Source organism: Thamnophis sirtalis, unplaced genomic scaffold, assembly GCF_051295495.1.
Source record: "Thamnophis sirtalis isolate CommonGarterSnake01/CBP01778 unplaced genomic scaffold, rThaSir2_p1.2 scaffold_4, whole genome shotgun sequence".
Taxonomy (NCBI): Eukaryota; Metazoa; Chordata; class Lepidosauria; order Squamata; family Natricidae; genus Thamnophis; species Thamnophis sirtalis.
The window spans coordinates 128,783,663-128,801,222 of record NW_028261384.1 but is presented as its reverse complement, the minus strand read 5'-3'; the positions used below and the strand labels follow the sequence as shown (position 1 = coordinate 128,801,222).

The window sequence follows — 17,560 nt, the reverse complement described above, 5'->3', positions numbered from 1 at the left end:
TGTTCTGGAATTTACCTGCCAGAAGCACTGTGCCCCTGATCCAGGGGTGGGTTCTTACTGATACTTGCTGGTCCTTGCGGACCGGTTGGTCGGTGAACCCGGAAGTAATTAACTTCCGGGAACGCCCCCTCTATGGTGCAGCTAGAACTGGCCACCTGCAAAGGACCTCCCCAGACTTGTTTTGTTGAGCACTGGGTGATTGACGGTAGTTTGCGCCGGCCATGGCCGCTCAAACTAGCACCAGTCGCCCTGTTTTCAACAAAGCAAGCCCGGGAAGATCCTTTGAGGTCGGCCAGTTCTAGCTGCCTGCGCCTGGTGCTGCGCCTGAGGTGAAGCCCCAAAGCCCCCGCCTCCACCGGAATATCTGCTGCCGCCTCCTCCTCCTCCAACAGCACTGCCGGATTTGCTGCCCGACGCTGCAGCTGAGGTGAAGCAGCCAAAGCTCTTGCCAGCACCCCCGCCTGTGGCAGCGATGCCTCCCCCTCTGCTCAGAGCACCTGAGCTGGGCCCCACGTTATCCCTCCCCCCTCCTCCTCCACCATGCTTTTTAGGAGCCATGAGGCCGTGGGAGCCAGTAGGAAGGCAGCGGAGGGGGCGAGAGCAGGAAAAAAGGCCTCATGGCTTCTCAAAAGCACGGTGGAGGAGGAGGAGGAGGCAGCGGCAGGGGTAATGTGGGGTGCAGCTCAGGTGCTCTGAGTGGAGGGGGAGGTATTGCTGCCATGGGCGGGGGTGCCGGCGGGAGCTTTGGCGGCTTCATCTCAGCCGCAGTGTCAGACGGCAAATCCGGCAGTGATGTTGGAGGAGGAGGAGGCGGCAGCAAATATTCCAGTGGCAACAGGGGCTTTGGGGGTTTACTTCAGCCTCAGTGCCGGGCGCAAGCGGCTAGGACTGGCTGCCCACAAAGGGGGCTTACCAAGTTTACCCATCTTCTCCAAGAAGCAACTACATTTCTCTCTTTCTTTATCCCCTACATTACTTCTTTTTCAGTTTGTACTTTGTACATGTCCCTAGGTGGTCTCTTTTTGCCCACTTCTATTTAAGGATGGAAGTCCTCCCTAGGAAAATGATTGCACCTGGCATACTATCTTTTCTTAGCTGATAGTAATATTTACAAAAGCCCTTTCTCTACTTTTGTCTCGTTATTTTCATTCCCCTTGTTAGGCCCCGTTTTCCCACTCTGTTTTTCATTTGACTCATGGCAGCTGTTGGCTTCTTTAAAGACAATGGGGCCTAATAATGAAAAATGCTTCTTTCTTAAAAGAAAAAAGCAAAAAACCCAGAACTTCATGACTGGGGATAAGAGAAAGGGTCCTTGGATATGATTATTCTGCACTATCATGCTCATATTTATAAAACTCAGTGCCTCTGTGAAAGGTAAGGATGACTACTGCGTTTGTGGTGCAATCATAAAATTGTGTGTGTTGAAGTTGTTTTAACGCAAACCAAAGATAATTTCATATCCGGTCACATGGGTGGCAAGCCACTCCCACAAAGGAGGCCACACCCACAGAGTAGGTTCCAACAATTTTTGAAACCCACCACTGCCCTGATCTGTCTACCAGGTAAGCTAGCTGCCCCTGCCCCTTCCCTGTGGCCCTACCATGCTTCCCTGCTTTCCACATGGCCTTCCCAGTATCCCTGTGGCTAGCTTGTGAAGGCAAGAAAGGGGAAGGCTGCGTGGAAGGCAGGGAAGCATTGCAGGGTTGCAGGGAAGGGAGCAAGCAGCCTACTCCCTTCCCTGCAGCCCTGCCATGCTTCCCTGCCTTCTATGTGGCCTTACTGCAGTCCCCATGCCCATTTGCCTTCTGAGGTTGGTGTCCAGCCCAGCCTGACCAGTGGGTGGGTGGGCAGCCCTTGGTGGAAATGCAGGTGCTGTGCTGTTGCTGAGTGGGGCAGTGGCAGTGGCGGTAATGCTGCAGGAAGGAAAGTGGATATCCCGGGGCTGCTGCACATGTGCTCACCATGTTTCTGCAAAGGCAGAACCCCCACTGCAGGGCAAACCAAAGAGGGGAGAAGGATGCTGCAGAAAAGGCTGCCTTCCACCAGGACCCACATTCCTGTCATGCTGGCTCCATGAGGCTTTAGGCTCTGAAGGAGTCCACTGGCCTCCTACCTGGCCACCTGCCTGCTTTCTTTGCAGAACAGCCCATCTGACTGCTGGCACTACTCTGGGAACTCAACCCATGGAGTCCAGCACTCAGGGGGAAGGAGACTCGGCCATGGCACCGCTTCCTGCTTGCAAAGAAGCAGAGCAAGAGGTGGAAGCCATTGGCAGCAGATGGGGGCAGCCCCTCATGCAGGGAGCAGGCCAGGCCCGGCCACGCCACTGCGGAGCCCTTGGCACTTTCCCTTCAGCCTGGGTGGTGGTGCTTCATCTTTCCAAAGACCAGGTTACAGCACTTGTAGTCATGCAGCTAGCCGGAGTGGGACATGGAATGGGCAGAGATGTCAATGCATCCCCCATCGAGTGATTGCCATGCCTTCCCAGCAACAGGCATGCAGGATCTACCTTGCCAATCTTGCCCACCACCTCCATGCACTGCACTTGGAAAAGGCTGCTGCTCTCCCTCCCTGCCTGGCTGCAGGTATCCACTTGCCCTCCCAGAGCACCAATGCAGGACCGCCATTTGCTTTCTTCCTTCTCTTGACCTGGTCTTCGCCAAGATGAAGCGCCACTGCCCAGGCTGAAGGAAAAGCACCCCGGGCTCTGCAGTGGCATGGCAGGCCTGGCCCACTCCCTGCATGAGGAGCTCCACCCACGTACCTGCCAATGGATTCCATGCCTCTTGCTCCGCTTCTTCACCAGCAGGAAGCGGCGCTGCAGCCCAGTCTCCTTCCTCCAGAGTGCCAGACTTCATGAGCCAAATTCCCAGAGTAGCACCAATGGTTGAATGGGCCAATCTGCAAAAAGAGCAAGTAGGTGGCCAGGAGGGAAGCCAGTGGGCTGCTTCTCCCACCACAAAAAAAAGAAAGAACATCCCACCGTCTGTTGGTGCCACTGCAGTTGATCCGGGCAGGGGAACAGGCCCCTGAAAAGCAGGGTGTGCTCTGCCGCTGCTGCAGGAAGACTCCCCAGTGCAGCCCAGTTGCAGGATGTGGGGATATTCTTTCTTTTGATGGCGGGAGAAGGAAGGAAGTGTTCCGGGAGGGCAGGCACCAGGCTACTGCACATGTGTACCACCTGCCCTCCTGGAGCATTTTTTTCCTTCTCCTGCCACTGAAGTAAAGTATATCCTGCCATCCCTTGGTGCTCTCGTGGTTGAGCTGGCTGGGGAATGGGCCCCCAAAGGGAAGCATATGTTTTGCCATTGCTGCTGTCATTGCTGTTGCCAAGCACGTCCATGCAGGATAAATCCCAGGAAGGGCTTCATCTATGTGTTTGTGTGTGTGTGTGTGTGTGTGTGTGTGTGTGTGTGTGTGTGTGTGTGTGTGTGAGAGAGAGAGAGAGAGAGAGAGAGAGAGAGAGAGGAGAGAGAGAGAGAGAGAGAGAGAGAGAGAAAGAGAGAGAGAGAGAGAAAGGGAAAGGGAAAGGGTAAGAGAGAAAGAGAAAGAAAGGAAGGAAGGAAGGAATGGAGAGAGAGAAAAGAGAGAGAGACAAAGAAAGAAAGAAAGAAAGAAAGAAAGAAAGAGAAAGAAAGAGAAAGAGAAAAAGAGAAAGAAGGAAGGAGAAAGGAGAAAGAGAACGAAAGAGGGAGAGAGACATGAAAGAAAGAAAAATAAAGATAATTTATGATCACAACTGAGCCCAAATTTTTGGTTTCTAAGGAAGAGCGTTGTTAAGTGAGCTTCACCACATTTTACAAGTTGGTCATGGCCACCCGGTCACATGATCACCAAGCCATGCCCACAAAATAGGCCACACCCACAAAATAAGTCACACCCACAGAAACATTAGTAAAATTTTTGAAACCCACCTCTGATATATGCATATATACTATGCATATGCAAATACATATGCAAAGAGAGAGAGAGAGTGAGAAAGAGATGTATTGCACTAATGAAAATGTTGATCTTTTGAAGGTTACAATATTTCACTTTTGAAACCATCCATAATGTCATCCCTGTGTGTCTATGTGGATGTGCAGTGTGGTGTAAATTAAAAAAAGCCAGTGTTTTCACACTGAAGGGTTCTTTTAATATTCTTATTACTGTGGGTTTTATCTTTTTTTTTTATTTTCACACATAAAACATGCCCATTGTTTCTTCTTTAAGGTGAGTTTGAATGAAAAACTCTGAGCATGTGATTATCTACTGTACCTTGTAATTATCCAATTAAACACGAGGATCTTCATTTGTTTTCCAAATCCTTGAGAGCATAGGAAGAAAAACATGAACAAAGGCTCAGGATGCTATTAATATTCCTTCAAACATTCAGAGCTGGGGCTGTAGACAAACACGTTTCTCCCCTTGAACAGTAACACACTGTGCAGTTTGGTCTTTGAAACAATTGAGAGAAACATGGCAGGTTCTGTGATTTGGAAATATGCATTTGCAATGATCGGCCACTCACCAAGAAAATATGCACTTGCCAAAGTGGAAGAGGGCCCATTTGTGTACAGAAGGAAGATTTTCAGTCAATACGGTGGTATTTATTGTTTTATTATTGGTATCAATGCCTGGGTAGTATGTAAGATCCCCAATCATAATTGCAATGTTAGTAAACCTCTCTCTATTCATCATAAATATATCCAGTCTGGAGATCTCAGAATTGCTGGCATTATTTCTCAGCTTTATGTCTTTTCCAGTCCTGTTAATTTCATTCAACACCCTACTCTGGAACTTCTTGATGATTTTGTGTAAGTGATTTTATGTTTTTAACCCAGTGTTGAATCAAATGATTCTTAAGGCAATCTCTACTACAGCTACCATCATCCAGTAATGAACAGGGTGCCTTAACCCTTTTAACCATTTAATCCTTTCGTTTAACAATTAACATTCTGCTGTGGAAACTCTCTGTTTCGGCATACAATCTTCTGTGAATGATAATGAATGATATTACAGAGTTTTGTGTTCAGTTGATAAACAATCAAAGGATAGCAGAAGGGCCCAGATTGTGTTTGACTGAAATATATGGGTTAAAGTTTAACTACAGGTTGTGGTGGCTAAGTGGCTAAGATGCTGAGTTTGTCAATTGAAAGATTGGCAGTTCGGCAGTCTGAATCCCTAGCGCCACATAATGGGGTGAGCTCCCATTACTTGTCTCAGATTCTGCCAACCTAGCAGTTTGAAAGCATGTAAAAAATACGAGTAGAAAAATAGGGGTCACCTTTGGTGGGAAGGTAACAGCGTTCAGTGCGCCTTCGGTGTTTAATCATGGCGGCCAAGGGACCACAGACAGTCTTCAGACAGTGGTGGCTCTTTGGCTTTGAAACAGAAATGAGCACCGCCCCCTAGAGTCGGGAATGTCTAGCGCATATGTGCAAGGGAAACCTTTACCTTTACTTGAAGTTTAACTAAGATTCCTATAATTCCTTTTTCCATAATAGGTTTCACAAGTAACATCCTTAGCTCCTAGTTATCATCCATTATTAAGCTGGTTTGTGATACTGTAAATTCTACATAAATGTACAATTCAAATTATATTTGCTAAAACAAAGACAGTGCTTGCTTGTTCAAAAAAGCCCAAATGGGAGAAGCTTTTGCATTTACTTGGATGATATCAAAATCATTTGTTTATATATATATATATATATATATATATATATATATATATATATATATATATATATATATATATATATATATATATATATATATATATATATATATATACATACATACATACATACATACATACATACATACATACATACATACATACATACATACATACATACATACATATATATATATATATATATATATATATATATATATAAAATTTATGAAATGCTCAGTATTAAGATGATTAAAGCATAAATAGGATAAATATTTTTGGAACCATTTACTTTTAAAACACATGCAGTTTTCAATTGCAGGGTACTGTTTCAGAGTTACCAACACATCCTAGCATTAGCTTTTGCTATAAAGGAAATAAATGAAAATCCCCAGATTTTACCCAATGTCACCATGGGATTCAACATCTATAACAGCTACTTCAGTCCAAGTTGGATCTACCTTGCCTCAATGGAGCTTCTCTTTGCTCAAAATAGATTCATCCCAAATTTCAAATGTGGCATTCAAAACAATCCAGCTGCAGTCATTGGGGGACCTGATATCTGTCTCCACATGGCAACCATACTGGACATCTACAAAATTCCCCAGGTATAGTGTACTTTTGACACATATTAACTGAACAAGCCATTTACTATTCTTGTGATTGCTTGACAGCAATGTTGTAGCTGAGGTTCAGGAAAGAGTATGATTGAAACAATCAAAAAGCTTACATTATGCCAGAAGAGAAAATTCTTGATGAGAAATATACAATAAAGTTTCCAATTTGTGAAACAGACGTGTAATTTACTTTCATTTACAGTTAGAAAGACCAGTTTACTTGGTATGTATTTTATGCTTCAGTCATCTAATGACTTCATTCCAGAATCCGTTTCTGGATTCAGTGCATAATTTTAGTCTCAACTCTGCTTGAAGTTATGACATCGCAAATGCAAACAGCTAAAAAATGTCCATTTTTAGTGGAGAAAAAAATATTTAATTCAGATTTAGATTGCCTTTTGATTGAGTGCATAATTGATTGCAAGGAAAGGGATCTGTAATCTATATATTAATATTTCTGTATATTTAAGTGTTATCTTTTGCATACAATTACCAAAAGTCTTGGCCCTTTAGACAATTATGGAACAGTTTGCTAAAAGACATGTTCAAGGCATGCAAGAAAATCAGCCCAAATACAAAATCATATTTTTTTTTGCATAGGATCCCCAATCTGAATCTAAGTTCTGTTGCATGAGTTTTTAAGCCTTTCAACCTCACAACATTTTTATGCTTATTGTGTTATCTTGGGTAAAGATTCCAATTTATTTTAATGAGAGCTTCTTCCCAGGGCAAAAGCCCTCATGCATCCATATTATAGGACTGTGGTATGAAGCCTTCACTAAAATTTGCTATTTATTTTTCAAAAGAAACTGCTGCAATTGTTCAGGTGTAGTTGTGTGTGAGTGTGAGTGTGTGTGTGTGTGTGTGTGTGTGCGCGCTCATGTTCTTCCAGATTTGGCCTTGAGCAGTAGAACATATTTAAGAAGAGACTGGACAATCACTTGAAATCTGAAATGATATATGGCCGTGATGGCGAACCTGTGGCACACGTGCCCGAAGAGGCAGATGGAGCCATGTTGCCTGACACATGCGTGTCATTGTTCCTCTTCCAGGTTTCTGGTGCACATGCACATGCGATGATCAGCTGGCCTTCATATGTGTGCCAGTGCCAGTGCCAGAAACTAGAAGAGCTGGCCTTCCAGTTTCTGGTACATGCATGTGCGCCAACCAACTTATCATCAAGCATGTATGCATGCCAGAAACCAGGAAACCAGCTGCCTGGTGCCCATGTGCATGCCAGAAACCAGAAGTTTATTTCCCAACAACTCCTCTTTCGGGTTGCAGCCCTGACAAGCACACACGCATGTCCGCTCCCTTTTCGGCACTCTGTGTCAAAAAGATTTGCCATCCCTGATATAGGGTCTCCTGCTTGAGCAGGGGACTAGATTAGAAGACCTCCAAGGTCCCTTTCAGTTCCATTCTCATGGATATGTTCAAGTCAGTTTCCTCCTAAGGCTGATTGGCTTTACTTTTTGTCCAGATGTTTTCTACACCAATTCATTCTAAATGCTAGATAATGAAAATTATCTAATTTGTTGACAATCATCATAGGAAGACACATAAGTATATTCATAAAACTTCCCAACTGATTTTTGAAAATAGGCATTATAGTTTAAAAAGCATAACACTATTTAGAGAGCAAGTTTGGCATAGGGAGTACGGCATTGGGCCTGAAACTGGGATATGTGAATTTTAGTCCCACCTCAAGGATGAAGCAGAGTGACCTTGGGCCAGTTGTTCTTGTTTTACCCTAGGAAGCAGAAAATAGCAAACCACTTCTAAAATCTTGCCAAATTCTCCAGGCAATCATCGGGGTCAACCCTAATTTCAAGGGAAAGGAAAAAAACACAGCACTATTAAGATGGAAAAACAGTCTATCACATTCTTCATTCTTCCCTATCATTTTTTTTCTTAGCTGACCTATGGTTCTGCTCCAATCATGGATAAAGAGATTCAAGCAGTTTTCTTCCAACAAATGTTTCCAAATGAATCCCATCAACATAAGGGGCTCCTCCAGTTGTTGCTATATTTTAGGTGGATCTGGATTGGTGTTCTTGCTGTGAATGATGACAAGGGAGAGAAATTTGTACATGAGGTGCTCCCCACATTTTCCCAGCAGGGCATCTGCTTTGATTTCATAGGAGAGTTCCCAAATGTAGCCTTTTACAGTGATTTTACAGATGTGATGGAAGAAACTTACAAAACTTACTCTATAATTGTGGAAAGTACAGCCAAGGTGATTGTCTTATATGGTGGAATGGAATCCATGAACTTTTTGAAAATGTTAGTGCAGTATGCAGAACTGGAGGATATGTCAGTGAACACAAAGATCTGGATCATGAATGCTGAAATGGATTTCACATCCATATCTATTCAAAGAGATTGGGATGTAAGTTTCCTCCAGAATGCTTTATCTTTTGCAGTTCACTCAAAAGAGCTGCCAGGCTTCCAGGAATTTCTTCTAACCAGAAATCCAACAACAGCAGAACACGATGGGTTCCTAAGAAATTTCTGGGAGCATGCATTCAGGTGCTTGTTTCACAGCTCTGATCTAGATAAAAAATATGGCACAATCTGTACAAGAAAGGAGAAGATGGCAACCCTTCCTGCATCTGTGTTTGAACTTAGCACAACTGCCCACAGCTATAATGTATACAATGCGGTCTATTCTGTAGCGTATGCTTTGGAGGCAATGCATTCATCAAAACACAAGCACAACCTTATTGTGGGGAGAAGACGACCAAAGCTTCAGAACCAACAATTGTGGCAGGTAATGTTTTGAGCAGAGATATGCTGGAGATCTGCAAGTTCAGTCTATGGGCCAACTAGAAGGCTCACTCTAAAGAAAAGTAGGATATCTAAGGGCTATATCTATCACTGTCCATTTTACAACATCTTAAGACCACAGAGGACATTGGAAGCAATTATATATTAATATGTCTAGAATTTTTAATTAGATACTCCTATATTTTTAATTGTCCTGTCCTGTCTTTGACTGAAATAAGCATATGATTTGATTATACTAACACTACTATATACTGTTTTGTACTGTTTTTTGTTACATTTGTACAACAAATGTAACAAAAAGGCAACAGTAAAAATATTGGGTTTCTGTCTGGATGGTCTCTTGTGATGAGCCGAAGGACAGAGAATGGAAGTAGTGATCTTCCTCCCATATTTGATATATATATATATATATATATATATATATATATATATATATATATATATATATATATATATATATATATATATATATATATATATATATATATATATATATATATATATATATATATATATATATATATATATATTTATATATGTGTGTGTGTGTGTGTGTGTGTATGTGTGTATGTGTGTGTGTATGTGTATGTGTATGTGTATGTGTGTATGTATGTATATATGTATATATGTATATATGTATATATGTAGACGTAGACGTATATGTATGCATGCATGCATGCATGCATATGTGTGTGTGTGTGTGTGTGTGTGTGTGTGTGTGTGTTTTATTTGTGCTGATAAATAAATAAAGGGAGACTAGTATAGATCTATTTCAAGCTATTTAGCTCTCATCAGCTAGCCATACCCTTACTGGGATTCGAACCTGTGCTGTATTGCATCTTAGGCAAACGTCTTAGCCATTAAGCCACAGGTCTCCTCCTTATCAGCTGATATATATGATAGATAGATAGATAGATAGATAGATAGATAGATAGATAGATAGATAGACAGACAGACAGACAGACAGACAGACAGACAGACAGACACAGACACAGACACAGACACAGACACAGACACAGACACAGACACAGACACAGACACAGATATAAAGATATAAAGATATAAAGATATAAAGATATAAAGATATAAAGATATAAAGATATAAAGATATAAAGATATAAAGATATAAAGATATAAAGATATAAAGATATAAAGATATAAAGATATAAAGATATAAAGATATAAAGATATAAAGATATAAAGATATAAAGATATAAAGATGATATAAAGATATAAAGATATAAAGATATATAGATATATAGATATATAGATATATAGATATTGTAGTGTTAGTATGCCAAATAACACTCACTCATCACAAAATCTCCAGAACCATAAAGCTTGCAAATTTGAAATTTGGCATATATGTTCCTCTTGGCTTCTAATTTAATTTAATTTATTAGATTTATAGGCTGCTCAATCCCGGAGGACTCTAGGTGTTCACTAAGAAAAGATTTTTCAAAATGACCATCATATCATTAGTATTGCTTATACAGTAATTAATACGCTCTAATTCTAAGGAGTTCTACTCCCCCTCCCCATCTGAAAAGGACTCTGTTCCAATTGCTAGTTGCCTTATATTAACACACTCTGATGCTAAGGAGTTAGACATTCTACTCCCCCTCCCCACCTGAAAAGAACTCTGTTTCACTGCCAGTTGCCACACATTCCATTACCTCAGTTCAAACTGGCAGACATTCCATTCCTTCACTCAAGAGCAGTCTGGGGCTCCTTACAGTACTAAACATCGGTACCTCACCAAAATGTCTATGCCTTCCACCTATGAAACTGCTTCCAGATTCAAGGTGGCAGGAGTGATATTTCCTTATGTGTTTCAATCACTGACCACCTCTTAGCCAGCAGATTGTGAATCAAATTTCTCCTGTATAGCCCGATCATATAGTTTCGTCATGAAGCATGGGTATCCAGCTATTCTCCTTATATAGACTAGACCATTGGTTTGATCAAAATTTTAGAAAAATGATTGAAGACATCCCCTGCATTTATAACATCTCTCGTGCCCTTCAAACAAACAAAAAAAATCCAGATATTCATTACTACATATGGCTCACACACTGAAGGAGAAAATGAACACATAATAATAAGAGCATATCATTACATACGAGTGTTTGGAAATTGATTCTCCCCTTTCATCAGTTCCAGTGTAAGAGCTGTTGACAATACTTTAGAAATGAAGTCCTATAGATAGGCATTCATATTCTCATATTATTCTCACTATTGCTCAGAAGGATATCTTCTGGAGACAAATGCTTCCCTCTAGATCAGGGGTGTCAAACTATGTTTGTTCAAGGACCAGATCAGCATTGCAATTCTCCACGTGTGACTCCCCTGCTCCCTGTTTTGGCTGCTAGAGGCACCGCAGGGCAGTCCTTTGCTATTTCTAGGCCAACCTTGAGGACCAGATTTAAGAACCCCACAGGTTGGATCCAGCCTTGGGGCCTTGAGTTTGACACCCCTGCTCTAGATTGAAACTCAACAAGGGAAAAAAAAACATTTTAACAACCAGAATACTCCTTTTCCTTATGTGACATCTTCCAAGGCCTTCCATTACAAAATGATATATTTCAGGTGCTTATGAAACTCAGAGTTTATTAGAGAGCAGAGGTGACGCAGTGGTTAAATGCAGCACTGCAGGCTACTTCAGCTGACTGCAGTTCTGCAGTTCGGCTGTTCAAATCTCTCGGCTCAGGGTTGACTCAGCCTTCCATCCTTCTGAGGTGGGTAAAATGAGGACCCGGATTGTTGTTGGGGGCAATATGCTGACTCTGTAAACCGCTTAGAGAGGGCTGAAAGCCCTATGAAGCAGTATATAAGTCTAACTGCTATTGCTATTGCTATTAATGAATCATGATTTAAAAATCTAATAAACAAACACCATATGAAATGGACTTTGAACAGAAATAGAATGATAAATGAGTGTTTTCTATTTTATCTTTCCTCTCACCCTTTTCAATTTAGCTTAATCTTTTCTTGAGAAAGGTCTCATTTAACAACAGTGTTGGAGAAAAGATTTCATTTGACAAAGAAGGGGAATTCATTGGTGGATTTGATATAAATAACTGGGTCACATTCCCAAACCGATCATTTTTTAGGATCCACGTTGGAAGGATAGATCCTATGGCTTCCCCAGACAAATTCTTCAATGTTTCTGAAGATTCCATCATGTGGTCAAAAAGCTTAAATGAGGTAAGGTCTGAGTAGCTGTGCTTTTTTAATTTAAACAACATTAAAAACATTATGGAATGAAATTTGTTTCTTAGCCCCTTCCCTGGGAGAAGAAAATTCTCATTTTACATTAAATATAAAATATTTTTATCATTTTTTAAGGCTGATTTCCTAGGAGTAGAAAAATGATTCATATATATCTATTGTTTGTAGTTAGATACCAAATATTTTATAAATTGCTACAATTTACATGAGCAAAAAAGCTTCTTTTTTAGCTCTATTTTCTTTAGCTCTTATTTTCTTCCTTAGGCACTCTGAAAACTTGGTTTTGAAATTTAGTCTGCAACCATATGTATGTATCAATGTATGTATTTTTTTTGGCAAGCTGTTTCCCTTACATATTCAAATTGATATCCCCTATAGGATATATCAGGGATGTGGTGGCTCAGTGGCTAAGACACCGAGCTTGTTGATCAGAAGGTCAGCAGTTCAGGGGTTCAAATCCTTAGAGCCACGTAATGGAGTGAGCTCCCATTACTTGTCCCAGCTTCTGCCAAAATAGCAGTTTGAAAGTACATAAAAAATGCAAGTAGAAAAATAGGAACCACTTTGGTGGTAAGGTAACAGCGCTCTGGGTGCCTTTGGTGTTTAGTCATGCTGGCCACATGACCATGGAGACATCTTGGTCAGCACTGGCTCTTCAGTTTAGAAGCAGAGATGAGCATTGCCCCTAGAGCCGGAAACAATTAGCACACATGTGTGTGGGAACTTTTACCTTATCTTATATAATACATCAGCATGCAGGTCCCATCACCCTTAAAAAAAATCAGCCTCTATTTTCCTGAATGAGGACAATATATAATATCTCCAAATCTGTAAATCAGTGTTTATTTGTTTGTTTGTTTTTTAAAAAAAGCTTGATAACTTTAAGATCTGTGAACTTCAACTGCCATTTTCGCTGTGGAATTCTGATAATTAAAGTCTAAAGATCTTAACATTGCCCAGTTCAAAAATCAAAACAAAAAACCACTGATCTAGGAGATAGGTTGGACAACGCAGTGGATTTTGTTTCCTAGTCCAAATGTACATAATTGTCCTGCAAGTTGTCAACTTACCTCAAGGATTTTATTTCCCATGAATTCATTCTCAGACTCTCATCTAACTATTCATAAAAGGCCAAAAACACAATAGATAATGGAGGTCTGTTTTTTAAAAATATACAGGAAAGAAATATGTATAAAGAACTGAAAAGGTGTTTTCTTTCAATGAAACTTCAAAGGAAACTTGCCTTCAAATATTCTCAATTTTTTGGATAGGCACATCCCCTTTCTTTGTGCAATGATCCTTGCAAAACAGGGCATAGCAAGACCAAGAAGGAATCAAGGCCATTTTGCTGCTATGATTGCTATCCATGTCCAGAAGGGAAAATTTCAAACAAAGAAGGTAAACATTTTTGAGAAGTAATGGAATAAGCTTATTAACAGGGCTAATCATTTGGATTATTTCTTTATTTTGATTATTTATGTGACTACCAATGTCATACAAGTGACTCTGGGTAATGTACAAAGGTTAAAACATATGTGTGGAAATTCTCTTGCACTTAAATCTATGCACCGTGAAAAGGATTGTGAAAATAAAATACATACATATTTGTAACCAAGAATGATATACAGATAATACATAGTACCTATCTTTCCCTGAAAATAAGACCAAGAAAGGCAGCAGGTCTTAATTTTCAGCAGGTCTTAATTTTCACTGTGTGTGTGTGTGTGCAATGCCCCTGACCTTCTTTTCACTTTGGAGGCTTTCAGGAACTTCTTCGGCTGGCAAGGCCAGCAAGTTGTCAACTTGCTGAAGACAACTTTTCTGAAGGCCTCTGCAGCCAATATCAGAGCTCCAGATTGATCCAGAGCTCTGTTATCGGCTGCAGAGGCCTTCAGGAAAGCCTTGCTGGCTGCAAGCCGCTGGGTGAGATCATTCGTCGGCATGGGATCAAATACCACCAATACGCGGACGATACCCAGTTGTATCTGTCCGCCCCCTGCCAACTCAGCGAAGCAGTAGAAGTGATGTGCCAGTGCCTGGAGGCTGTCAGGGTCTGGATGGGAGTAAACAAGCTGGCACTCAATCCAGAAAAGACCGAGTGGCTATTGATGTTGCCCCCTAAAAATGGTCCAGATATTCCATCTCTCAGCCTGGGGGGCGAAATTCTTCACCCCTCAGAGAGGGTCCGCAACATGGGTGTCCTCCTGGATCCTCAGCTGACATTAGAATACCACCTGTTGGCTGTGACCAGGGGGGCTTTTGCCCAGGTTCGCCTGGTGCACCAGTTGCGGCCCTACCTGGACCGGGAGGCACTTCAAATGGTCACACATGCTCTCGTCACCTCTAGGCTTGATTACTGTAATGCGCTTTACTTGGGGCTGCCCTTGAAAAGTGTTCGGAGACTACAACTGGTCCAGAATGCGGCCGCGCAAGCGATATCAGGTGTACCTAGGTACACCCATGTTACACCTATCCTCCACGAGCTGCACTGGCTTTCCATCAGTCTCCGAACACGCTTCAAGGTGCTGGTCGTTACCTTTAAAGCCCTACATGGCTTGGGACCTGGATATCTGCGGAACCGCCTCCTGCCACATACCTCCCAATGACCCATAAGATCTCACAGGCTGGGCCTCCTTAGGGTACCATTGACCGGGCAATGCCAGTTGGTGACTACTTGGGGGAGGTCTTTCTCTGTAGCTGCCCTGGCCCTGTGGAATGATCTCCCCGCAGAGATCTGGACCCTTCCCACTCTCTCGGCCTTCCGGAAAGCCATTAAAACCTGGCTGTTCTGGCAGGCCTGGGGCTGTTGACCCCAAAGTATGGTCCAGCCCCATTTAGAACGGAGTGCATGGTGTGCTGTTTTTAAATCTATCTTTGTTTTTTCTCTCTGTATTTTTTATTTATTTATTTCTGTACTGTAAGCCGCGAGTCCTACGGGATTGGGCAGCATATAAATGTTATTAAACTTGCAAAACTTGCAAACTTGCAGAAAAAAATGGACCAGCAAGGAAGATGTCTGGGTGTGTGAGGTCAGGTTGCAACCATCTGAAGGTAAATAGTAGGGAAGCTCCCCACACATCTCTACCCTTACCCTATCTTAATTTTTATCTGTGCACCCTGGAGTAGGTGTGATCTTAACCGGAGCTTATTTTGGAGGGGGTAGGACTTATATTAGGTGCACATGTAAAATTCAAACTAGGACTTACTTTCAGAGTAGATTGTATTTTTGGTGAAACATGATATGTGATAACCATGATGAAATGCATGACAGGTAAAAAGTTTTTCTAATCCTCAGTGAATATGGTTTCATATTTAAATGGTTAAATAGTCAATGTCACTGTTGATAATTAACTTCTCTCTCTGAGTTATGCAATACTAAGGCTTGATGAATGAAAAATAATGCACGTAATTGTTTTTTTTCTTGTTTTTTTAGATATGGAAGACTGTTCTCATTGTCCAGGAGGTCATTATTCAAACGGTGACAAAGATGCATGCATTCCAAAACACATAACTTATTTATCCTATGAAGAACCCTTGGGGATCAGTTTAGCTATTTGTGCTCTTTCTTTTTCTTCTATCACAGCTCTCATGCTTGGGATTTTCACTAAACACAAAAACACTCCCATCGTCAAAGCTAACAACCGGAATCTCACCTACACTCTTCTAGTTTCTCTCCTCCTTTCTTTTCTTTGTGTTTTATTATTTATTGGAAAACCTAATAAGATTGTCTGTCTCCTTCGACAACCAGCTTTTGGAATCATCTTCTCCATGGCAGTTTCCTGTGTGTTGGCCAAAACTTTTGTTGTGGTCCTAGCTTTTATGGCCATTAAGCCAGGATCTAGAATGAGAAAATGGGTGGGAAAAGCAATGGACAGCTACATTGTTCTTTTGTGTTGCCTTGTTCAAACCAGTATTTGCATCACATGGCTGGCACTTTTTCCACCATATCCAGATTTTGATGTGCACTCAATGTCTGAAGAGATCATCATGGAGTGTAATGATGGATCAGTCACTATGTTCTACAGTGTTTTGGGTTTTATGGGTTTCCTGGCAGTGGTCAGCTTCTCTGTTGCTTTTCTAGCTAGGAAGTTACCTGATACTTTCAATGAAGCTAAATTCATAACTTTCAGTATGTTGGTCTTCTGCACTGTTTGGTTGTGCTTTATTCCTACCTATATAAGCACAAGGGGAAAATACATGTTGGCTGTGGAGATCTTCTCCATGATCTCCTCCAGTGCTGGCTTATTGATGTGTATCTTTTTCCCCAAGTGTTTTATCATTGTAATGAGACCTGAACTGAACAATAAGCATCAGTTAATGAAAAAAATGTTTTAAATTTCAGCTACTGTATGTCGGCATCAGTATATTATAAACGCCCAATTGTGAAAATCTTTAAAAAGAGTTATTTTATAAAATTATGATTTTAGGTTGAATTGAGGAAATTGCGAGCCTTATTATTTCTGGTTCCCATTTATTTTGTTATTTTCAACTCCAGTATCATTTAGTGCTACAATTTATTTCCTTCCTTCCTTCCTTCCTTCCTTCCTTCCTTCCTTCCTTCCTTCCTTCCTTCCTTCCTTCCTTCTCTCTTTCCTGCCATGTGACATATGTCAAGAATTCTTATCCATAAATGGAATACAAGTTTTATTAATTCACACAGTGAGCTGACTTTCATGATTTGCAACTTACTAATTGTATTTTAAAATAAAATATTTCAATTATTAATTAATAATTCTTGATCTTTTAAATTACCACTCTAATCCACACTGTTTATCTCAATGGAATGACAAATCTTTAATAAGTCAGTATAGTTTAGTAAATAAAATGTTGGACTGAATAACTTCATATCCATTCACACAGGAGCAGCCATGCTTCCCCAGCCAAATTATCATATAGTTGTTGTAAAGAAAAATTGGAAGAGGCAATGCAATCAAGTGTGTGTTGAGGTCCTAGAGGCAATCTAACCAGTACATAAATAAATACGTCTTGTGTCAGCATTCCAAATAATGCACCCATAGAAACTAAAACTTTGCCTGAGACAGGGAAATTCCTTAAAGAACAGTTTATTGGATACATCATATTGGCACTACTGGTGAAAACTGACTCTAGAGTTCCTGTGGCTTTCACCTAATTAAAAAGTAAAAGTTGAAGTAGACAATGGCCTACTTAATGTTCTGTCTTAGGCCCAGTGCTCTTCAATATCTCTATAAATGATCTAGATAAGGGGATGGAAGGGCAACTCATCAAAGTTACAGATGATAGCAACCTG

The 17,560-nt window shown here is 41.2% G+C and overlaps 1 protein-coding gene across 1 annotated transcript; it reads left to right on the top strand.

The window, feature by feature from the left end:
* The first annotated feature begins 4,458 nt into the window (after window positions 1-4,458).
* LOC148046522 (vomeronasal type-2 receptor 26-like) lies at window positions 4,459-16,626 on the top strand. Its single transcript, XM_087714809.1, has 6 exons — window positions 4,459-4,796; window positions 6,093-6,264; window positions 8,189-9,043; window positions 12,040-12,267; window positions 13,563-13,689; window positions 15,725-16,626. Exons 1-6 carry the CDS (start codon window positions 4,459-4,461, stop codon window positions 16,624-16,626), a joined length of 2,622 nt encoding a protein of 873 aa, XP_087570935.1.
* Window positions 16,627-17,560: the final 934 nt, after the last annotated feature.

What these genes read in the sequence shown, in the direction of transcription:
- LOC148046522 (XM_087714809.1), top strand. Translation starts at nt 4,459, where the DNA reads ATGGCAGGTTCTGTGATTTGGAAATATGCATTTGCAATGATCGGCCAC. An exon ending in ACATCTACAAAATTCCCCAG is followed by an intron (nt 6,265 to 8,188) that starts GTATAGTGTACT and finishes TTTTTTTCTTAG; the next exon opens with CTGACCTATGGTTCTGCTCC. An exon ending in GAAAATTTCAAACAAAGAAG is followed by an intron (nt 13,690 to 15,724) that starts GTAAACATTTTT and finishes TTGTTTTTTTAG; the next exon opens with ATATGGAAGACTGTTCTCAT.